This window comes from Alternaria postmessia, assembly GCF_024291825.1.
Source record: "Alternaria postmessia strain BMP 2775 chromosome Unknown scaffold_127, whole genome shotgun sequence".
Classification (NCBI taxonomy): Eukaryota; Fungi; Ascomycota; class Dothideomycetes; order Pleosporales; family Pleosporaceae; genus Alternaria; species Alternaria postmessia.
The window spans coordinates 1-22,619 of NW_026260200.1; the positions used below are offsets into that span (position 1 = coordinate 1).

General features: G+C 50.1%; 7 protein-coding genes across 7 annotated transcripts; 2 read left to right on the top strand and 5 right to left on the bottom strand.

Annotated features, from left to right (window-relative positions):
- Nucleotides 1-605: 605 nt before the first annotated feature.
- On the bottom strand, nucleotides 606-3,025 carry J4E82_010447 (uncharacterized protein; the record flags this gene model as incomplete). Its single annotated transcript, XM_051736659.1, has 5 exons — nucleotides 606-736; nucleotides 828-990; nucleotides 1,088-2,435; nucleotides 2,491-2,523; nucleotides 2,583-3,025. The coding sequence occupies 5 exons, from the start codon at nucleotides 3,023-3,025 to the stop codon at nucleotides 606-608; spliced, it is 2,118 nt and encodes a 705-aa protein (XP_051583563.1).
- Nucleotides 3,026-7,050: 4,025 nt separating this feature from the next.
- Nucleotides 7,051-8,789, top strand: J4E82_010448 (uncharacterized protein; the record flags this gene model as incomplete). Its single annotated transcript, XM_051736660.1, has 2 exons — nucleotides 7,051-7,905; nucleotides 7,959-8,789. 2 exons carry the CDS (start codon nucleotides 7,051-7,053, stop codon nucleotides 8,787-8,789), a joined length of 1,686 nt encoding a protein of 561 aa, XP_051583564.1.
- Nucleotides 8,790-8,904: 115 nt separating this feature from the next.
- Nucleotides 8,905-10,727, bottom strand: J4E82_010449 (uncharacterized protein; the record flags this gene model as incomplete). Its single annotated transcript, XM_051736661.1, has 7 exons — nucleotides 8,905-9,038; nucleotides 9,093-9,681; nucleotides 9,744-9,959; nucleotides 10,037-10,391; nucleotides 10,445-10,580; nucleotides 10,630-10,666; nucleotides 10,719-10,727. 7 exons carry the CDS (start codon nucleotides 10,725-10,727, stop codon nucleotides 8,905-8,907), a joined length of 1,476 nt encoding a protein of 491 aa, XP_051583565.1.
- A 1,252-nt stretch (nucleotides 10,728-11,979) lies between these two features.
- Nucleotides 11,980-14,210, bottom strand: J4E82_010450 (uncharacterized protein; the record flags this gene model as incomplete). Its single annotated transcript, XM_051736662.1, has 4 exons — nucleotides 11,980-12,424; nucleotides 12,479-13,072; nucleotides 13,128-13,756; nucleotides 13,806-14,210. 4 exons carry the CDS (start codon nucleotides 14,208-14,210, stop codon nucleotides 11,980-11,982), a joined length of 2,073 nt encoding a protein of 690 aa, XP_051583566.1.
- Nucleotides 14,211-14,953: 743 nt separating this feature from the next.
- On the bottom strand, nucleotides 14,954-16,887 carry J4E82_010451 (uncharacterized protein; the record flags this gene model as incomplete). The annotated part of the gene is made up of 5 exons (XM_051736663.1): nucleotides 14,954-15,446; nucleotides 15,509-16,331; nucleotides 16,384-16,482; nucleotides 16,534-16,732; nucleotides 16,816-16,887. 5 exons carry the CDS (start codon nucleotides 16,885-16,887, stop codon nucleotides 14,954-14,956), a joined length of 1,686 nt encoding a protein of 561 aa, XP_051583567.1.
- Nucleotides 16,888-18,316: 1,429 nt separating this feature from the next.
- J4E82_010452 (uncharacterized protein) lies at nucleotides 18,317-19,471 on the top strand (the record flags this gene model as incomplete). Its single annotated transcript, XM_051736664.1, has 1 exon — nucleotides 18,317-19,471. The coding sequence occupies one exon, from the start codon at nucleotides 18,317-18,319 to the stop codon at nucleotides 19,469-19,471; it is 1,155 nt and encodes a 384-aa protein (XP_051583568.1).
- A 1,223-nt stretch (nucleotides 19,472-20,694) lies between these two features.
- On the bottom strand, nucleotides 20,695-22,507 carry J4E82_010453 (uncharacterized protein; the record flags this gene model as incomplete). The annotated part of the gene is made up of 4 exons (XM_051736665.1): nucleotides 20,695-21,407; nucleotides 21,471-21,792; nucleotides 21,851-22,093; nucleotides 22,142-22,507. The coding sequence occupies 4 exons, from the start codon at nucleotides 22,505-22,507 to the stop codon at nucleotides 20,695-20,697; spliced, it is 1,644 nt and encodes a 547-aa protein (XP_051583569.1).
- Nucleotides 22,508-22,619: the final 112 nt, after the last annotated feature.

Here is a 22,619-nt window from a genome sequence, read left to right on the forward strand (position 1 = left end):
CTATGTGTACGGAGTGGCAATTATAGCTACGTTAAGAAAATAAACACGTGTTTTGTGTGGGAGTGCTGAGATTTGTGAGTGATCAACATCCCCGGGTGATCAACATCCCGGTCAGCTAGCTTAGCGCTGAGACCATCTCCTCCCCACACTCACTCCAACCCAGTAGCGAACCACAACTCCGACACTGTTTGTTTGGGAGTCCGTGGCGACAACGCATTGTCACAGCCTCGCTTACTCATACCCCTCATCCGCCCTTCTCTTGGTCCACGTAAACGTCTGCCAAGTTTGGGTATCTGAGATCGGCGTGGTCTTCTAGGTGTTGCATCCAGGCCTTCAGGAATTTGGACCCCCTATGAATTCACCAAGTCAGTAACAATGCAAGCCACTTTTTCCATGGCAAGCGTATAGGAATCCTCCGCCGTATATCAGGATGCCGAGGGTGTGGTCTGAGTGTGGGTGACGACGAGTTCCCGTGTGATATAGCAGGGGAGCGTGTCACGGCAGTTTCGAGTTACGTGGGTTTCAGATTTGCTTATTCGCAAAGAACATGTCCCGACGCCCACGTTCTCGGGTATGACCGAAATATGCGATGACGAGGAGGGGGATCAATTGTGCGACCAACACGGAAGGCGAGCGTTGCGGGGGGCATGGATTGGGAATGGAATGTGGACGTACTTGCTTATTGTGTCCGAGTCTCCTATCACACAAAGATGTCGCTTTGGGCGTGTCATTGCAACTGCGTCCTTCATTAGCCCGTCGCACACACTTGCAGCCGCAAGTTCATGCGTCGATATTGCGGCGAGTCGGTAGGATTGACGTTGACGTACCGTTGAGCCGTCTCTTCTCGCCCAAGAAGCCCACCTCATGCTCCGGGTTGCTCCGTACCGTACTGACGATGACAGCTTCTTTCTCGCGGCCTTGGAACCCGTCGACGGATCCTAGTTCGATGCCAGGATATGCTTCTTTGAGCATTCCAGCGAGCAATGCGAGCTACCAACGTCAACGGTCAAACCCCACAATCTACATGGATGTCCGGGTTGATGCCCTATGCGCACGAAAGTTGAACAAGGGTGAGAGAGACGCGTACCTGCGCATTGTATGGCGTAACCACCGCAATGTCTTCCGCTTTCACACCAGCATTGATCAGATTACCGACGTGCATCTTCACCAATGCCGCCTCTGCTTCGTTAGATTTACTATCGCCGAGACTCATGCCTTTTCCGCCCTTGCCTATTACACCTTCATCTTCGAGCTTCTCAGGGAAGTCGCCGCCTTGTGTATCCCAGAAGACTAGCGGTTCTTGCGTATCTTCAGTGTCTTCGACATCGTACTTCAAATCTTTCAGCAAACGATCCTTGACGAAATCGGCTGCAATAAGTTTCGAGTCGTATAGCTCATCGGACGGAAATCGCATGATCTTCTCATGCATGCGGTATTGCGTCGTTAGCATACGCTTGATCGACGGGCCATGTAAAGCTAGTAGCCGGTCGAAAAGCGTTGTCTCTAGCGTCATGCCATCGATCGGCTTGCCATCGGCCTTTTCTGCGTTGTCTTCCCCAGCTCGGGTATCCTTACCGGTACTCTTCTTGGCATCTTTCTTGGCCACTTTTGTTTGCTTTGAGTTGAGAGATTTGATAGTAGGTGGTAATTGTAGATGGTCACCGGCCAACACTAGCTTATTTGCCTTGACCCACAGCAGAGGCACCCAGCATTGCGCTTCCAAAGCCTGACTGGCTTCGTCTACGATGACGACGTCGAACTCTTGGCCCTTGAGATGAAAGCCTCCTGCGCCATGTAGCGTCGCGAGGACGACTTTACTGCCAGTTACGAGGTTGTTCACGCATCCCTTTTCTCGCTCTCTGTACTCTTGTCGAAGCTCCTTTAGCTCGGTATAGATCTGACGGCGTTCCTTGGCGTTGCGTGTCTTGCGAATAGACGATTGCTTTTCGTCCATTTCCTTGCGGACGTCTTGGACCAAGGCAGCCGCTTCTGATGTTCGTGTAAGGACATCAAGTGAGTGGTTCAGAACGGATGGTAATAGGCGTGCCGGATGTCCTAGGCGCACCATAGGTACCTTGTGGGAGGCCAGTCGCTCGACGATATTGTCTACAGATATATTGGATGGACCACATACTAGCAGACGGAGCTTCTGCTTGAGCAACTGTAAGATCAGCTCGATAAGAGTGTGTGTCTTGCCTGTCCCAGGAGGACCATGGATTAGCGCGACTTCTCGCGAAGCCAGCGCAAATTTAATCGCCTCTTTCTGGCTGTCATTGAGCCCTGGATCGTTCCATTCGAGATTGTGAAGAGGGTTTGACGGATCATTCAGATCTGAAGGTAAAGGTGTAGGCGATGCTTGGCCAAAGAGTACGCGCATGAAGGGGGTGTACTCTTGATCTCCAAGCTTCTGTAGTCTGCTCATCGTTTGGTTCATCCTATCATGCATAAGTCGAAGTAGCTACAGAAAGAATGTATTTAGAAAAGACGTACCTTTTGTAGGTGACGTCGTTGGCCAATTTGACTCTAGTACATATATCAGCCTTGTCGTGTATAACACAACCGTCCACGACGTGTAGACTAACATCCATAGCTTGCCGCCAGTAGGCACATCTGCATCCTCTTTGTCCAACACGATCTCTATATTCTCCCTTCGCACCCGTAATACGACCCCCTCGGCACCCTTCTTCTCTAGCTCTTTCTTTTCCGTCTTCTTTGCGCTCCCGCTAGGCTGGTCCTGGACCGCGACTATATCACCCACACGTATGCCGTGCTCCGGGATATCGGGCTTCTCGCCTTTAGCCACAACTGCCGAATCTAACCCAAGCTCGACCACGGTCTTGCCGCCCAGCCCTGTCCGTATAGAAGACACATTAAGGTTCAGGATGGCGAGGCCGGCGCGTGAGAGGGCGGTAGGCGTGTGCGAGGCGAGAAGCGCGTTTGTTTCGGACAGCTCGGCTTGAAGCTCGGCATCGAGGAGCGTGAGCTGCGACGCAGCGAACGAGGGAATGTCTGTGGATTTCGGCATGGTTACTGCAAGCCGCGTGTGTAGACGTGGGGTTGTTAGTAGTTAGAGGTCATCAATAGCTAGTCCAAGAGTCCTCGGCAGGATAGTGGGGTCTTGCGCTGATTCAGGCAGAATTCGGCATCATAAGCCTTCTACCATGCGCGACAGAAGAGGGCTGGTCAAGGGCACCGTCACGGTTGTTGTGTAGCTGAAGCGCACAAACGAACATTAGCACGACCAGCCGATTTGGGGGACCGTTTCGGCCCAGGTGCCATTACGTCATGACGCTAGCCCGTTTCAATTCATCATCAAAAAGTCCTCCAAGATGCACACACATTTATTCGATATAACATTATTTTTGAAGCATGTAGTACTTCTGGTAGCAAGCAGCTGATGAGGCCGTGGACCGCACCAACAAGCGTAGCACCGACGCGATCTATTACATATCGTTCATATTTCCGAAGCAATAGCCCGTAAAATTGTACCTAAACAAGTGAGCGTACGAAGTCAGTGTATGTTCCAAACAGTTCGCACAGGGATATGACTTACAACCAGAATTCTTTCTGCGCAAAAGGCCCCGTTTCTTGCAAGCCCTTGACCGGTAGGCTAGTTTTATTCCGCGACAACCAGCTCCCTCCAAGGTCCCACTCCGTTGCAAGTCCTACCCACCGGCTGCCCATTGGCAATTCCCACCCCTGGGTTACTTTTACGCATGAATTTCTGGTTCCCATATTCGCACTCGTATATACACCGCTGGGATCTTTGTTCGTTTCGAGGCTTGCAATGATGACGAGAGCCATCACAAAGCCGGTGAGAAGAACACTGTAGAGCCTGTACCACATGCTGGAGACGCAGGGTATGATCGTGGTTGTAGTCTGACCACGAAAGAAATAGAAGGTGTACAAGATTAGTGATATGGTAATGAAGATGAAGTAGAACACCCCGAGAAGGAACGTTGTCATCGTGTAGCCATACGTGTCTGCTGGAGCTAGGGCCGGGGTGATGATGAAAAGAGCTATTATCCAGACGCCGCCGAACACAAGCAGGAAGGTGATGCGAAAAAAACGGCTTCTCCATGAGTTTGCAGGAGATCTAAACGGGAGTGTACAAAGTCAGTATTTGTTTTCAATGCAGTTCCGACAGAAACATTACTGACCGGAACCTGGATGTCTCTGATGGCATCGTTATCAGCGGGTCCAACGCTCTCGGGGGATGATCGAGTTCGATGTCATCGTATTTGGCCATAGTACTCTGACGAACAGGCCCTGCTGACTCCGTGAATGAGGTATCTCGCAATCCGCTTCCCTGGTAAACAAAGTCGTCCGTAAGCCAAGCGGCAGCACACAATCGCAAACAACCCAATATGGACAGAGGGAAGAAGAGAGTGTCTACGCCGAACCCAATAGCAACACCAGGAAGTGCAACCCCAGCAACACTACCAACGAGTATGTAGAATGCTGATGCACCCTGAAGTGTTGTGATGACAGTCTTCAACATCGTCAACGAGAGTATTTCAACACGGGTACTCTCTGGATAACGCAAGCAGTACGTAGCAGAGCTCGTGACCATCTCTTCCCCACCATTCCATCCATCCGAGGTCCAGAATATCGCATTGGTAGCTGCTAGGTCACGGCGACTCCACTGAATCGCACGAATGCGCCGATCGGTGATCGCAGCGTATCTCCAGATGATGGATGTTGGATTATAGCTACACAACCGATCGTACCACTTAGGGCGTCGATCAGTAAGATACGACGTCGTAGGCGTCCCGGATATGAGATGCTGAAGCGGGACAACCGTTAGTATTTCGTTGCTGGAAAAGCACGACTTGAGAACAACTTACGGCGATCAAAGGAGCTAGACACAAAGTGAACAACGAGATCCATTCAGAAAACCCGATACATTGGCATTGAATGCGAAGAGGCTCGATCACGACTGGCATCGTGATTGTGGCGGTGAAAAAGCGCGTTGAAGGAAAATTAAAGAGGATATCTGCTTGTACTTTTCAGGCCCCCAACAACAGGGGGATTGATTACGCGCTTGCAAGCACAGGACGCGATCATTGCTCATGATTGGATCTATGCAAGAGCCGACTTGTGCCTGCTATCGCAAGGACTTCAAGCTCTTTCAGCTCGTAAATGTAGAGTAGCCCTGACATGTTCCATAAGGCTTCGAGAAGTGCTGTGAACCCGACGTAGGAACGCTATTTAACACCGCGTAGAAAAAGCGGCCCGCGCTCGTAGCGAAAGCTTGCATGGCGCCTCCGCGGATTCCAGAACAGAACAGGACACCGAACGATCCCAAAGTGCATTTATCCTTAAGGCCCGCTCTTTACCCAGATCTTGACACAATGCATAATCTTGCACAATCATCTCAGGAATGAAAATTTTCTATGCTCATTGGTGGCGGGATGGCAGCATGCGACGATCGCATCCATGTACTGTCGTGCGGCTGAACTGTCATGCCGAAAATAGCGAGTGGAGAGCGGAGACGAGGCTGACATGGTGGAATCAACTCCAAAGGCAGCCTGATTTCATCTGTGTGCCATTCTAGAATGATTTAGCACGAAGGCCTCTCGGATAACCCAATCGCGGTTGTAGGCATGTTGTGATAAGATCCAGAAAGTCCTGATCGCAAGTAAAGTTTGAGGGCTCTTCCAATTGAATGTATGGCTTAGTAACACTGCACTAGCTTCTAATCCCAACACGATCTCTACGCATCAAAGCTTTGAACATCCATCTCACCACCAGTGTGCGCGCTCTCGATATCGGAAAATTGAGAGCACTCTTTTCGATCTTTCTTTGCTCCTTCACTGAGCTTTCGGAGTGCATGCCGACCACAACAAGTCATTTGTTCTGATCCTCTCACCCGATCTCGGGGAGCGCACCTCTCTACCGATGCCACGGCAACTCCCGTTGACCACGATTTGTGAGACTGTTCAATACGGAGAATACGCTCCACTAGTGCCAAGAGCTATTGTTGGCTTCAAAGCGATCGGCCACCAGGCTGTGCCTAGGTATACCGAGATTGACGTAGCTCGCTGAGTCCTCCAGACCACCCTTAACATTCTCACATGTAATCTGATGTTGCGCAAACTTTACGGCGCACCGAGGTTCTGCTGTGGTCAGCGAGGCGTCGAAGAGGAATGCATTGGGCGATAGATTGGCCGAAATCGTGGGGAAATCCATCTTGAATACCCCGCATTCTGTCCACGCGGTACCAAGTAATCACCCATGAATGGCAGCATCTCCGTCAACAGAATACGAGCCAACGACTTCCGGCTGGTCTCCGGACAGATCGAAGACGACGATTCAGTCGATACACCATGTACCGGGAAAATGCATCCGTCTGCGTCTCGGCAGTTTACATCACCCTTGGCATTGAGATCCTAAACCAGGCGCCTTTGCAGTACGCATTTGGCGGATGTTGTATTTGAGTCAAATCGATTGCCGTTGAAGATGCCGAAAGGAAAGACCAGACGGGCGATGTTTGCAAAGACTCGCGTCGTTACAAAACTAAAAATTACCTAGGCATGATCTGTGTCGTGCGACTCGTCCGCTAAATGCGCCGACACCTCATGATCCACCACCTAGTGGATAGGCGCCGGGAGTCAGCTACCAAGAGCCCAAGCCTATTCAGGCTCTTTCCCCTGGCCGAGTTTTTCAATTACGTTTTCTGATAGGTCGAAATTGATTACCTCTACACACCACATCATTCTTACAAGGCTGTCAGAGCTCACTTCCACCATAAGGAGTGCGATCTGCGACCCAAAAATCCGGCAAGATGTTATTGGAGCATGGGTATATCTGCAGCCACGGAGTACATCGAGCTCGTGTTTATTCTTCCCGATTAATTCATCGACCGGACGTAGTCGACGTGGGTACCGTCCGAGGTTCGTTGCGAGAAAAGCTGTTCCTGGCTTGTGACATCTGCTCTACCGAGATGGTTAAGTATCGCGTGTTGGATAGTGTTAGTAGAAGCAGTCTTCAAGAGCGAAATCTTCGTTTGGTTCGAACAACAGGAGTCAAACACATACTCACCTCAACATGAAGCTCACAATACTCCTACCATTGATTCCTTTGGCTCTTGCAGTCCCAGCACCTCTGGAAAGGCGTGCAAATCCCACCGTTATTGCTCCTTCACCTCAAGCTACGGTTGCTGGCACCAGCATCGCGAATGTTGAATCTTTCAAAGGCATACCATATGCACAGCCTCCGATTGATCAGCTGCGACTGAAACCACCTCAGCCATTGACTTCCTCCCTAGGAAAAGTCGATGGCACTGGCATTCCGAAAGCATGCCCACAATTCTTCTTCAGCATAGACGAGAGGAACATTCCAACCAACGTTCTAGGAACCATATTGAATCTGCCACTCCTTCAAACCGTTACCAATGCCGGAGAAGACTGCCTCACTGTCAATGTTCAGCGGCCAGCTGGTACAAAGGCTGACGCCAAACTTCCCGTACTATTCTGGATATTCGGTGGTGGTTTCGAACTTGGATCTACTGCAATGTACGACGGAGCCAGTCTTGTAGCCGAGTCGGTTGCTCAAGGCAAGCCCATCGTCTTTGTTGCGGTAAACTACCGCGTGGGCGGGTTTGGCTTCATGCCCGGAAAAGAGGTGTTGGAAGATGGTTCAGCCAACCTGGGGCTTCTCGACCAAAGGCTGGGCCTACAGTGGGTCGCAGAAAACATAGCTGCATTTGGAGGTGATCCCGAGAAGGTGACAATCTGGGGTGAGAGTGCAGGTGCTATTTCTGTACTAGATCAGATGATGCTGTACGACGGCGACAATAGCTACAAGGGGAAGCCCCTCTTCAGAGCTGGTATCATGAACTCGGGCTCGATAGTGCCAGCCGATCCCGTGGACTGCCCCAAGGGTCAGGCTATCTACAATAGAGTGAGTTCTTATTCTTATTGGAGAAAACGGAGGACCATTGCTAACCACCACAGGTTGTCGAAGCAGCTGGATGCGCTGGCTCCGCCGATACTTTGGCATGCCTCCGTACAGTTCCATACACGAAATTCCTCAATGCCGCAAATACTGTTCCTGGTATCTTGAGCTACTTTACAGTCAATCTTTCCTATCTACCACGACCAGATGGAAAAGCCCTAACAGCATCCCCCGATGCCCTTGTCAAGGCTGGAAAGTACGCCAAGGTGCCCTTCATTGTTGGCGACCAAGAGGATGAGGGTACCCTTTTTGGCCTTTTCACTTCGAATCTTACCACCACCAGTGAGGTCACGACGTATCTCTCAACTATCTTCTTCAACAATGCTTCGCCAGCGCAAGTTCAACAATTGGTTGGCAGTTACCAAACTATCACGGAGGACGGATCACCTTTCCGAACTGGCCTCCTCAACAACTACTACCCGCAGTTCAAGCGCATTTCCGCTATCCTCGGCGACGTGACATTCACTCTTACACGTCGCGTTTTTCTAGAAGTCGCTGCGCAAGTCAGCCCTAGTGTGCCGTCATGGTCCTACCTTGCGACGTACGATTATGGCACGCCTATCCTAGGGACATTCCATGGCTCGGATATCCTTCAAGTCTTCAATGGTATCTTGCCAAACAACGCCGCCAAGTCTATCAGGGGTTACTATTACTCCTTCATCTACAACTTGGATCCCAATGAGGGAAGTGGACTGATGAACTGGCCAAGGTGGAGTGAAAGCAAGAAGTTGGTGAACTTTGGCGCGAACAGCAACAGCTACCTGAACGATGACTTCAGAAGTGATACATATAATTTCTTGAAGGATAACGTAGCGAGCTTGAGGGTTTGATCTGAAAGGTTTGATATTCTAGCGATACCAACATCTGAAAGTTGGTCATGACGACAAACGAAGTAAACGAAATGAATAATTATCTCATATATCACTAGTTGTTACCAGTGTTGCTCTAGTATCCACCGCCGAGTGTTGGTTGCAGGCCATACGTCGCGTATGCATGGTCCACATTCTTCATGGACAGCGAATCACCCAATGCCTTCTCGAGCCTCTCACCAATCTCTTTGTCGACCTTGGCAAACATTTCTACTTGTCGTTAGCTTATAAGTTCTCGAGGTAGTGTCTCACGAAGCAACTTACTGATCGATTCCCTCTGCACCTGCGGCAACGCCTTCTTCATATGTCCGCTCAAGTTGTCAATGAAGATCTGGTCATCGCCCCACTTCTTGCACAACGCCCACAGATTGCGCGGCTGCTCGAAATCCTCATCCGTGACCTCGGATGTATACGAGCTCACTTCACCAACCCACTTGTCGTGCGCAACATCCGGTGGGCCGGACTGAATCTTACGAAATGAGGAGCGGACGTAGTCGGGGTCGGCACCATAGTTTCCATCCATCCTCATAGGACCGTCGCGTTGGTAGGGGCTGTAAACGTTCTTGGCCCTGTTGCATGGCAGTTGTTGGTAATTTGGACCAACACGGTAACGGGCCGCGTCTGGGTAGCTGAACATTCTTGCTTGAAGCATGATGTCTGCTGATGGACCAATGCCAGGTACTAACGTGCTTGGCGAGAAAGCCGCTTGCTCAACATCTTGGTGGTAGTTCGCGGGATTCTTGTTTAGCGTGAGTTTGCCGACTGGAATGGGCGGGTAGTCCGCGTGCGGCCAGATCCTAGTAGCATCGAAAATATTCCAGCGGTAGTTTTCCGCCTCTTTGGGATCCATAACCTGGAGCATCATGGTCCAGTGGGAAAGTCACCATTCTCGATCGCATTGAACATGTCCTTAACATGGTAATCTGGCTCTTCGCCTGCAAGTCGCGCTGCATCTGCAGACTTCATAGTAACGTTGCCGGCATCAGGCTTGAAGTGGATCTTTACGTATTTGAAAGATCTATCTTCAGGTTTGCCGAATTTGAAAGTGTGGACACCGTAGCCGGTGATGTTTCGCAGAGATTCCGGCACGCCTCGGTTGCCAAATAATTGCATGAGCGCATGCATTCCTTCCTAGACATCGTTAGACTGAGTTGAGTAGATGACAGGACGTATTAAAGGTGTGACTCTGATGTGATGAGTGAACCTACCTGGTTATTGTTGTGGAAGTCCCAGAACATAGTAGAGTCCGGGACATGTGTCTGCGGGTGTGCTTGATGGGAGCGATTTAGAAATGGAAATTTCACGGGATCGCGGATGAAGAAGACGGGTAGGTCATCTCCAACCATATCCCAGTTTCCCTCGTCGGTGAAGAACTTCAGTGCCCATCCTCGGATGTCGCGGACGGTGTCTGAAGATCCCTTCGATCCAGCGACGGTAGAGATACGAGCTAGGACTTTGATCTTCTTTCCGATCTTGTTCAGGAAGTTGGCGGATGTGATGTGCGAAATGTCGTGAGTGACTTCAAACTCTCCCCATGCTCCTGCAGCCTTTGCATGTACAACTCTGCAAAGCGTCAACGTATGAAGCATGTATTAGATCGTGCGTTATCAACATACCTCTCTGGTATCCTTTCGCGGGGAAAGTGCGCAAGCGTCTCAATGAGCTGAGTGTCTGAGAGTAGAGCGAGACCACCACCTTTGAGCGGCGAGCCTCGAAGTACCGTCTGGGCTGTTGGATCTTGAACAGGACGTCCTACATGCTTGTGAGCGACTGACTCAAGAATCACATACGAGGGCTTTACCTTCAGCCAGAGTATATACTGGCGCATCGGTGTTTTGCTGCAATAGGTCCGTTAGCTACGATGTAACCAACATCAAGGTGCACACATACGGAAGCCATTTTTGTATGTACAAAAGTGCTGTCTATGATTGTCTGTGATAGAGCTTTCCTGCTGGAGAATGGGCGCCATTTTTATGCAAATATTCCAGGCTTGTAATTGTCGTGATGAAGTCATTCTCGACGCGTACTCGTAGATCTAAGGCAATTCTTTGGTGCGTCATTCTTCTGTAAGATACAGGTCCATTACCTATCCCACTACTCGTTGTGGGACTGTCCCCCTGTCAATATTTGCGGTGCCCTCTTTGCCATCGGCGCATTGGAGGAAATTTTCTCATAGACACCCAGAGCTTAGGTAGCCAGAGATAGCGCAGATCCGCGGGTTGCGGTCTTCTGGAGCATGCTTGCTGCTGATGACTATAGATGACTATGCTACGCGACGCGGCATGCGCGTTGGAAGTCGCTCAAACGCGGCTGACTGGGGAATGACGATTGTGCTCCGGATGATTGGCCGAGTCAAATCGGACTTATCATGGAGATGGCACGGATTTGTGGTGGAGCTAGATTACCTAGGTACAGTCCCGCGCACGCCCCTAAGGCGGGGTCGGCTTCTTTGCTCTGTAAGCAGAACATCGCGAGGAATCACGCAACCAATTGTAGAACAAAAGAGTTAATTCGAAGCGAACAAAACTCCGCCCACAGGCTTATCCAAGGTTTATGATCAGGCTAAAAAGAGGGTTGAGAGGGCAAGAACGCTACAACGCCTACACGCGCCGGTGCGCACCAAGTAGCCTATTCCTCACACGCCAGAATCATCCTGCAAGATATCCAGACTGGCTATGAGCCTTCCAGCCATCACAGTTGCTCTTCAACGCATCATGGTCGGTCAACCCTGCAATCTTGTCATACTGCTCCACGAACTGCATCGCAAATCCTTCGGATATGTGCCAGCCTGTGTAGATGTTAGTACAGCGATTTGATTGCAAATGAAGAGGAAAACATACCAATGTGACATTGCATAAGTCATGACGAGGTAGCCCGAAGCTGGCAGCATGGCGATGTCGCGATGCGGCGGGTTGTCAAGCTTAAGAGGAACATTATCGGTGTAATCTCCTATACCCCGTGCAATGACGAAGAAATCGTGTCCGTGAAAACGAATGGGGTGAGGTACTCCGATAGTGATCCCAATGACCTCACGTCTAACAGGAAAGCTATAGACAGAAGGGATTGCATATCAGCAGATTCGACAGGTTCTAGAGCATAAGAAAATATGTTGTTGCTACAATTCAGTTTCTTATTAAGTGATACATATGACTCAATGTTCACAGAAGTTGTAACTTGGCCTCTGCCATCCTTTTCCTGAGGTCTGGACGAATGCGCTCCTTTCCCGCATCAGCTTCTTACGATGTTCACTCGCTTCTTCAGAACTCATGGGAAGCGAGTGCTTGCCATCATCGAAATATTTGCGCACGAAGTCCATAAGCTCCTCAGGAAGTTGAGCTTCTCTAGCTGCAGAGACACTAGCAAATCCTTTCTCCGCGAACAGGTTTATGAGTTCTGGGGGTAGCTTTGACAATGCTTCTCCACGTGCCCTGTTGTTCGATCCAAGGAGCGAATCGACGTACCAGTTCATCTGTTGAGGTGGGACGTTTGCTGTCGAGATGATGCGTTTTGTGGGATCGACAAGCCATAGTGCGATGAAGCGACGATGACCGGGCTTTGTGGGATCGATGAGCTTGAAAGGTGAAACGCGGTGTTGGCTGTTGCAAGCATTAGTCAAGGCCCACATTCGAGCATGATCAGAATCAACTTACAAGACATTGGGAAAGGCCAACAGCCTTCCTTGACGCGTCTGGACGTTTCCATAATTCTGCAAACATGGCGAGCCGCCGCCACCCAAGTTGGTGCCATACACCGCCTCCATCCAATGATAGGCGCCTTGTCCAACGGGGTAGTCATTGTCATCGTTTATGTGATATGAAGTCTGCATACGGAACGAAAGGCTGTTGTCGGTGATGTTCTCGCTGTCCAAGTAGTAGAGAGCTGTGGCGCAGATGTGCTCGTTCATTTGCCCCTCGATATGCCATCCGCCTACGGGAAATTCAGGCTTCTCGGGCGTGAGCTCGATCGACGCCATCTTGACAATGATCTGGAGTCCCGAATCGCGATACCTGTCAGCAAGACGCTTACCTGATTGTGGGATGTAAGATACGTTATTGAAGGGAATTGGATGCAAGCGAGGTTTGCGGACAGCCTGCCACTTGGCTTCCAACATAGCTTCTGCACGCTCCTCCTCAGTTTCGTAATATTCAGGGTCGTAGTCATAATCCCTCAACTGTTCTTCGCTGACCTCTGCATCAGCACACGCTTCCTTATGATCAGGAATCCAGTTCTCCTCATTCTCATCGCTACCAAAGCAGTAGGTTAGCAGCTGCAAAAGTGTCAAATGTTTGACGAACTTACTCAGGGTTATCGGGTTTACCTGTGCGGGTATCCATACGGCCGGCGCCTTCAAACTTGTGATAGCCGACTGCCAGTCTCAAGCACTGATCCCACAGAGGTAGCGATGTTTCGACCAGCTTCTCGATGGTACGGTATATTTCGGAACATTTCGTAGGGTGCAGATTGTTGATGTAGCTGGTGAATTTAACAGTGCCATCATTCTGGAAAGCGACGTTGGCTGGCAGCCATTGATACGTATTCGACCAATACTCAGGCGGAATGTTAGTGTAGCGGTCGCTGTCTGAAAGTTCAACAGGGGGTTCTTGTGGAATGATCTCGCCCTTGCCAGCCCAGCACTCGATGGCGTTCGCCACACCGACGTGCTCTTCGCTAAAGCCACAACTTCGGCCGTACACTAATGGATACATGGATGGATGTACTAGATCCTGCACCATATCATCCGAATTTGGATGCCAGTCAGGAGAAGCAGCGTGGTCCGACTTCAGCTCGTCAAAGGCCTTGCGCAGACTTGCGTGTAGCTCGCTCGTCACAAGCGTGTCAGATTTTGCCACAGAGGCGCACGCATCCAGAGATGGAATAATGCCCGACTGCTCGAAATACTTGGCTTTGCTACGAAGCTCTTGAACACACTGCTCAAGATGAGTAATGAGATCGAGACTTGGGCAAGAAGTAACGTACAGTGTTAAATGTATCCTCGTCTAGAATATTCTCCAACTCGCGATTGCACCAATCGTTGTGAAGCTCGAGTCGATTATCGTCATGGGTCCAACGCTGTCTCTTCGCACCAACGGCCAGTTGCCAAAAGTGATCATCGGGAATGGAGAGGGCCTCCTTACGCCACTTAGCGATGATAGCGTCATCGAACACCTTCTTGTGCCAATCGACTTTGTCGGTAAGCTTCTCCATAATGTCCATCATAGCGAGCTCCCGAACGGTGATGATATCCGAGTCGCTTCCATAGCAGTTGCTATGGGAGCCAATGGGATAGAAGCCGTAGTTTCGCCATTCCCAGTTACGAAGAGGAAGTCCAAGCCCGGGATACTCATTCTTCGGTTTGCTAGAAGTCTCAGCCGTCGTCGTCATTGAGCGAGTAAAGAGTCGTAATGTCCAGCCGGGTTTGTTCGAAGTGTGTAAAACAGGAGTTGGAAAACCGGAGCCCTTTAAAGAAATAGAATTGACTACCACGTTCTGGAACTGCAAGAGTCGTTGATGCGCTAGCTCAGGCAGCATGAAGCTGCCTGGGACGGTGAAGCAGGAAAGGGATATTTTCCAGGTTGGGCGGTTGGAGGCCTAGCCTTTGCCTATCCCGGATACGCCACATAAGGGCACAGAACTAGGTGCGAGGGGATCCACATGTCGAATCATCAGGGTGTCGGGAGTATGACATTTGCATGAATTCGCTGGCAGCATTGAGAACACTTGGCCTAGCTTGTGAGATGGAAATCGGTGTTGAACGCGGAGTGTTGAACGCGCTGCGCGTTGGAACGCGTTTCCGGATAAACTGGCCCCACATTTGCCTGAGGTCGCGTCACCACAATACGCTTACTAGAGTCCTTTGTAGAAACACTGCGATTTAAGCTGGAATCTTTAGTGTCTCTGCCTCTGCCTCATAAAACAGCATCCAGATTGCTTGACATTCTTTCGCCTGCTATGATCATCGGGAGTTATGCACCAAGGAAGTTGAAGATCGTCCACAAGTGAATGGAGTATGGATAGCCTGAATGACAGCGGTGCATGCACAGACCACACTACTTATAACAGTTCGATGGCTACGGTAGAATCAACCCAGATAAGAACACATCGAGAACCAACTTCCTATGTGGTCCTCAATCGTGCTTCGTGTATAACTTGACATACTTCACATGCTCGTTGCCTTGCGCATCTTCGTAGCGTTCACTGACGATCTTGTATCCACCAAGTTTCGGCCAGATTTTCGTCCAGCATACCCAGTAGAATCCACCCAGAAGCAGGACGCTAACACCAACAATCGGAAACACGTAGTATGGGTAGCCATCTGCGTTCCAGTCGCCATCCGGAGGAATAAAGGGGACAAGCGCGAGGAAGATGTTTACAGCCAAGTAAAGAACGGCAACGGGAAGATAGGTATGCCATGGCGATTCCCAGCGCTCACGTTTGTTGTAGTGTAAGTAGATCAGACCGGCGGTGACGAAACCGTTGATCCATGCGCCGGGATAGGTATACAAATCGGTGATGAAGTTGTACGCAGGACCAGCAGGAGGTGCAACAAGCACGATGACTGTAATTAGCCAGTGGAGAAACAACGCCGTTGCAGGCGCGTTGAATGGCTTGTTTGATGCCCTGTAGAAGTAAAGGGGCGAAGTCAGTGTATGTTTCATGTGCATCTCGCAATCAAAACTTACCAGAATCGGCTCCATGGTAGCAGGCCCTCCTTCGCGAATTCTTGGTTAAGCCGCGAGTGGGCAAAACTAACTGCGAGCACATTGCCCAAGTTGCTAAGGGCTACAAAAGCCGGGAGACTTCGCGCCCCAGCGCTGTTGCCGAAGACATTGCGGAAGAAGAGACCAGCCACGATGACCTCACTCTTTGCAAGGTCGGATTTGGGAATCGCAGCAAAGTAAGCCACATTCGCGAGGACATACAGGATGGTAGTTCCGCCAATTGCTAGCGGTGCTGACCAAGCCAGGGTTTTCTTCGGGTTTCGTATTTCGCCCAACACATAGTTGGCGTTTTCCCAACCTTTGTACGAGTAGACGATACGAAGCAGAGCTTGACAGTATTCGTAGGAGCCACCGCCACCGTAGCCATCACCAACTTCTAGTCTGAATGCATTGTCGAAATTGTGCGGTTGCTCTATCTTCAGATGGCCGGCCAGGGCAGCGAAGCCCGAAAAGACGATGAAGAGGAGAATGAAGACCTTGAAGACGCCGAGGACGCTGAAGAGACGGATGCCCCATTTTGGAAATGTCGCATGGAGGCCGACAGAAAAGGTCACGCAAGCAATTGCTATGCCACGCGCCGCCCAACCATCGGGTGCTTCCGAGCCAGAAGCGAATAGTACGTAGCGTCCGAACGCCAAGGAGTTACCGGACGAGAAGCCGAGCAAAAGCATTTGCGATGCAAGAACGCATGTTGCGAGATACTTAGGATGACGATAGACGCGCTCCAGATAGTTCTTTTCGCCACCTGAACGTGGGATCGCAAGTCCAAACTCCAAAAAAACACCTGCCACAGCATTAACGCGACTTGTTCAGTTACAAACCGAGATCCGACCTACTGAGCCCACAAAACGTGAGAACACCGCCAATAATCCAAAGGAAGAGTGATACGCCGACAGAGCCCGTCACAGCGAAGATACCGGAAGGAGTAGAGAAGACTGTACACCGTTAAGCAGATACTCGAGCGAATATGCGTGGTGAATACGTACTGCCGGTACCGATCATCTTATTCAGGATCACGAAAACCGTGGCTGTGTAGCCTAGCTTCTGAGAGTCATCGTACACATAAGCATTGTCTTCCTGTACACTACCATCTTCGTAAACAGGCGGTGGGGGTGAGGTCTCGTCGTTTGTGTACCGCGCAACCTTTGCGTCGTCGTCAGGAATCGCGGTCATGCTTAGCCTTTGCTAAGAGCACCCTTAGCTCGCGTCAGTTTGGTGATCGAAGTACCGCCGATGGCCTCTAGACAGAAGTTGTGCGAGCGACTGACAACCACTAGATAGCCGGGGTCTTGTAGGGTCATATAGCCTTCTGTAATGGCGCGATAACATCGTTGTAGCATGCCACGCGAAATTAATTGCGAATACACTCCTACCATGTCGCGATCAGCAGGCGCTGTAACATAACGAGGCTTGAGTTGCTTGTGGTGTTCAGAGCTGACCAGTTCCAAGAACCCTGAACAGGAAGGTGAAGCAAATGGTTGGTTCGATTGTCTTGGTAGATCCTCTCAACGATGCGCATAAAGGTCAAGAGCGATGTCGTGATCGCTGGGCATTATTAGCCTAACACCAAAGCACTTGGCGCGTACTTCTGCTTCCAACTTGGCTCATATTCGCGATAGCTGTGGCTTTTCAGGAACGCCAGGGGAATCCTATGAAGTGCACATGGCAAAGATGACGCCCCGTATAGTGAGGCTAGATCTCATGGAGGCTTCCGAAGCGCAGAATCAACGGCTGCTGGCAATCACGATGTCGCTAGCTTCTAGATCGAAAAAAAGAAGTGCGCAAATTGTGGCGATAAGTTCTAGATGCTCAGTTGTCGAGAAAGATGATGGTTGACGATGCAGTTGTGGGCGGAGAGCTGTCGGCGGGCCTTCGCGTCTCCAGTGACCCATATTTTCCTTTCTAGCGCCAAATTCAGGTAGCACTAGAAGCTCACTCCTCTTCAACACCACGAGCTGGCTCATCTCTGACATAGTATGAGCTAAATTTCAAGTTCACAGTATTGAACCAAAATTCCGACCTTCATTAGTCTTCGTCACCGTTTGCGTTGCGATATTGATATCGTCAAGAGCTTCCGTTAGTAAGAAGCCAGCCTTGGCGAAGGAATGACTCTCGCGTCATTACACTTGCAGCACAGCTATGCATCAACACTCGATTTACATACACCCCATGCACACGTTCCCTGAGGTAGACACGATAACTCTACTGTATGCTGCGTTGTGTTCATGGTAAGGACGCGTCATCGAGTCATCCGAGAATAAGCTTCAGCAAGACCTGCACCGAAGCTTGACCGACGCCACGAAAGCCTCATGGACGGCATAGATCATATAAACACAACGGCTTCCGAATCTCAACGCTGGGTCTTCATTCCCTCTCCAGAACTCGGCCTGTCGGCTGTTTTGATGACATGAGATCATTTCCGAGGCTCGTTAGTGTTCGGGCTAATTGGTGGATAATGTTCCTCCTCTTCCCCACGTTCTCCGGATTTCTCCATGTGGATACTCCCCGCGTTCGCTGTACTGAAAAGTAACGCTGATTGGAGGCATCGAACGGATAATTGATACTAGAGGCGTACTTGCGGCTGATAATGGTGCTAAATGGCACACCGGCAACCAGGTATGCTGCATCATGGGTATCTTGAGACCTAACCCTGGACATACAGGATACACTGGGCTGATATAAAGAGCCGGCCAAGCTTCCTCACTCGCCGACACGAGGATAAGCTTTCTTCACAATTCTGGTCATCTCGAGACGTCTCGGTTCATCACCATGCACTGGGCTACTCTTCTCCTTGGCCTATTCGAGGCATGCGCTGCCATATCTACGATAAACCGGAAGGCATGCCAGTACCCGACCAAGAAGCCACTAGACGGTTGCCCTAAGAACACAATTCTCGTGGGCCCTGGGCGGAACTTCTCTACCATTCAGTCCGCAGTGCTGAGCTTGCCAAACGATACGACACCACATCACATCCTGATTCTTCCTGGAAACTATACCGAGCAAGTAAACGTCACTCGGCCTGGCCCCGTTTATCTGTTTGGTCAGACAAAAGCCCCAAACGATCAAAGCCAGAACACTGTAAACGTTATATGGCGTAACGCTACCGGAGCAGGCCTATCTACGCTAGATAACGCATACACTTCTGTCCTCACGGTCGCGCCAACTTTCAACGCAAGTACGACCGGCTCAGGACCGACTGGCAATCCCGTACCAGCAGATACGCCATTCGGCAACTCCGATTTCCGCGCGTACAACATAGACTTCAGCAATTTGTACGCGCCTTACTCGGCCGGCCCGGCACTGGCAGTCTCAGTAAGCTACGCGAACACAGGCTTCTACTACTGCGGATTCTACTCGTACCAAGACACCGTCTACGTTGGCAAACTAGGAAATGCATACTTCTACAAGAATGAAATCGCCGGACAAACAGACTTCTTCTATGGCTTCGGCACAGCATGGATCCAATCTAGTCTCGTCTCCCTTCGCAGTTGCGGCGGCGGCATCACAGCATGGAAGGGCACGAACACAACTTTTGTCAACAAATACGGCGTCTACATCCACGACTCCGACGTAAAGAAAGCCAACTCATCCCTCTCCATAACCGGAAAATGCGCGCTCGGTCGCCCTTGGAACTCCCAACATCGCTCTATCTTCGCAAACTGCTATCTTGATGATTCTATCCAGCCGAATGGATACATTGAGTGGGGTACCACGGATAAGAGAGTGAACTTCAATACCACGATGGCGGAGTACAAGGACTACGGACCTGGGTGGAATGAAACTGCTCGGCTAGCGAGCAATGTCAGTATTGTTATGGACCGAAAGCAATATGAGCCGTACTCTACTCTGGAGAAGGTGTTCCAGTACCCATTCTCGGGGAAACTCGGAAATACAGCGTGGATTGATAGGAACCCTGAGAGATGATTTATGGATTAAGATAACAAGAAATATAAATCTCTAGCACTGCGACTCTCGCCGGCTACCCTGAAATGTGGAGAATATATGTCAAAGCTTGGGTGATGATGTCTATTATATTCTATTCATTACTACACGGCTCTTAAGAAAACTCTAACTTCCTCTATATTGTCAGGGGTTTGCAGTGTCTTTCATACGAAGGTTCGCTCTGGCCCATCTAGAGGTTGGAGAGGTTTATCGCGCTCAACGAGAACGAGCTGTAACTTTCTCTCCGCATCCTTGTCTCTTCGGAAACTTCCTCCTCTTTGTATAAGTATGTTCCCAGATTGTAAGAAACTCCGAAATTCTTTGCTAACAACGATCCTTTCTTGGTATCGTGAATCCCCACGCACTCACACTACTACTATACCATAAAATCGACTGATTATGGGGAAACGAATTAGAAAAAGAGATCCCCATACTCCTAGGAAGAAGAAGGTTGCCCGCTACCATTGCCTTACATGTGGCGAAACCAAGCACGAGCGTCACTTTGCTGACTTCAACCCTTCTGCTGAATGCGAGCATCTCATAAACACCTGTAATTCATGTCTTAAGAGATACGTAGACACACAGATCGAGGACGCGAACGTAAGAATAGGTGGAGACGATAACAAGACATTTGGCATCCGCTGTCCAGAATGTCCTGCTATCATGAAGGCTGACGACATCAAGACTGCTGCTTCCGAGAACATGTTTGCGCGTTTCGAGAAAGTTGAGCGTATTCATATCGGCAACAACACACCAGGATGGCGTTGGTGTCAAGCTTCGTCTTGTGATGAGGGACAAGTGCATGGGGAGACGCCAGATGATGATGAAAGCAAAACAGCCAAAGAAGAACCAGATACAACGGACATTTGTAAATGTCGCAAGTGCGGAGCACTGTCCTGCGTACCCTGCGATCGACCGTATCATCGAGGAGAATCGTGCAAAGCATATCAACTGCGCATCAAAGGTCACGTTGATGAGGAAGACGAAGCGCTGAGGGTCATCGGTAGTATTACTCAACCCTGCCCTGAGTGCGGTGTACGAATACTCAAGGACGGCGGCTGTGATGATATGGAGTGTAAGTAGCCGTGTTCAGCCAGGATTGAGCATTCACTAGCTAACCCAACTAGGTACCAAGTGCCGTGCAGAATTTCTTTGGAAAAATAACGAAGCATAAGCCTCTCTAGATACGAATATACTCTCAAAGTTTATGCCGTCTTCGCAGCATTATCATACTCCTTCCAAATCAACCCCTCAGGCAGCACTTTCCACTGCTCATCCTCACCCAGCAAGCTCCCCATCTTATCCCATTCTTCCCTCAAAACCCTCGCCTTCTCCTCATCCCTCGGAACAATGTTCGCCTTGAACGGTTTTGGCTGCACCAACATGCCCTCTGTCAGGTCATCTGCATCGGGTAACTCCACCTCGCCATGCTCACCCTTACCCGGCTCAAACTCAAACGCCCAGAGCAGTCTCGAGATTGCCAAAAATAACGACCGCTCCGCAATATGCATACCCTGACACAACCTCCTCCCCGCCCCAAAAAGAAAATGATCCCGCTTACTCGCATCTGAATTGTTCGCCGCCTCAGCCGCAGTCTGGCTATCATTCGCATATCGCTGCGGATCGAACTTGCGGGGCTCAGCATGCCGCGTAGGGTCGTTATGTATGGCCCAAACATTCCACATTACGCCTGCGTTTTTGGGAATCGTATACCCCATGTATTCATCGTCGCGGATCACGGCGTGCGGGACACCAAGGATGGCAGTGGGCATCCAGCGCATACTTTCTTTTACGCAGCCGCGGACATAAGGCAGATTTGGCGCGTCGTCCAATGTCGGGAAACGATCGCCGCAAACGCGATCAAGCTCTTCGCGAGCAGCTTTTGCAACCTCTGGGAAGAGAATCATTGCTTGAATGACTTTTGGGTGTATGAGTCAGTGTAGGCTCTAGAATGTATGGAGGTTGGGTACAGTTTACTTACAGCCGATGAGCGTTGCAGCAGTGGTGTCCGATCCTGCCTCCAGCAACGAACCACTCACGTAAGCAGCAAGGGCATCTGAGAAGTTCTCTTCGTCTTGTGCTCGCACTAAATCGAGACAAAAGCATGGTTTCGATGTTCCATTTTTGATGGCTTTCTTCACGTTGAGCCAGTGGCCAATGTATAGCTCGCACTCCTTCTCGTGAAGGTTTCTTGCGTATTTTCGCAAAGGAAGCGCCCAGTCAGGTAATGCTCTGAGTACTGGGAAGAGATCGAGAAGGGCAGCTGTTGTCTTGCCCGAAATTTCTGAGAACTTCTCGAATCCCTAGAGATAGCTTTGTTAGATATATGAGCAGAAGGTTCTTGGAGATGGATGAACTTACTGAATAGAGCTGCTTTAACTTGGGATCATCAATACTTATAGTACGAAAACCAAAAATCATTTGCGTGGTCAATGAGTTGGTGTAGCGACGGATGTGGTCGGTGAAGAGATTTGGACTATCCAAGAACCCCACGAGCATGGCCTTGTTCTCTAACTCTTGGTATGGAACGTATGTCCTGGCTGCCTTGATGTTGAGGTTGTTGTGCACGATCTTCCGGATCATGCGCCATGTATCTCCGTAAGGCTACTTCAATGAGCCTTCTGATCAAGTGATTGTCTCAAAGTGACTTACCATAAGCAGCATTCGTAATCCACCGCTTACTTCAGACGCGCCGCTCACAATGTTACTCAAATACAGATCCGGACGCGACGAGTATATACTACTGCGCTTGTCCAACAGATCCTTTACAGCCTGATCCGACGACAATACGATCATGACCTTTGTACCGAGGATGAGTGAGTACACTGGCCCGTATTCTTCAGCCCACTTCTGAAATTGGAGATGCGGCTTCCCCTTTGGCATCAGATGCAGGTTTCCTATAATGGGCAGTGTCGGTGGCCCTGGAGGGTAACCTGCTGGCCTTCGACCGACTTTACGTAGGCTATAGGCAGCTACGGCTACCAAGGCGGCCAGCAAAGCATAGAACGCAAGAGACATGGTGACGAGAAAGAATTGCAAAATAACTGCAGGGTGATTCCTCAAAAGTAACAGAAGCGCAGGTCACAGTAGTGTCTCAGGACGCAAAGTCCTTTAGCAATCAGGACGCGTA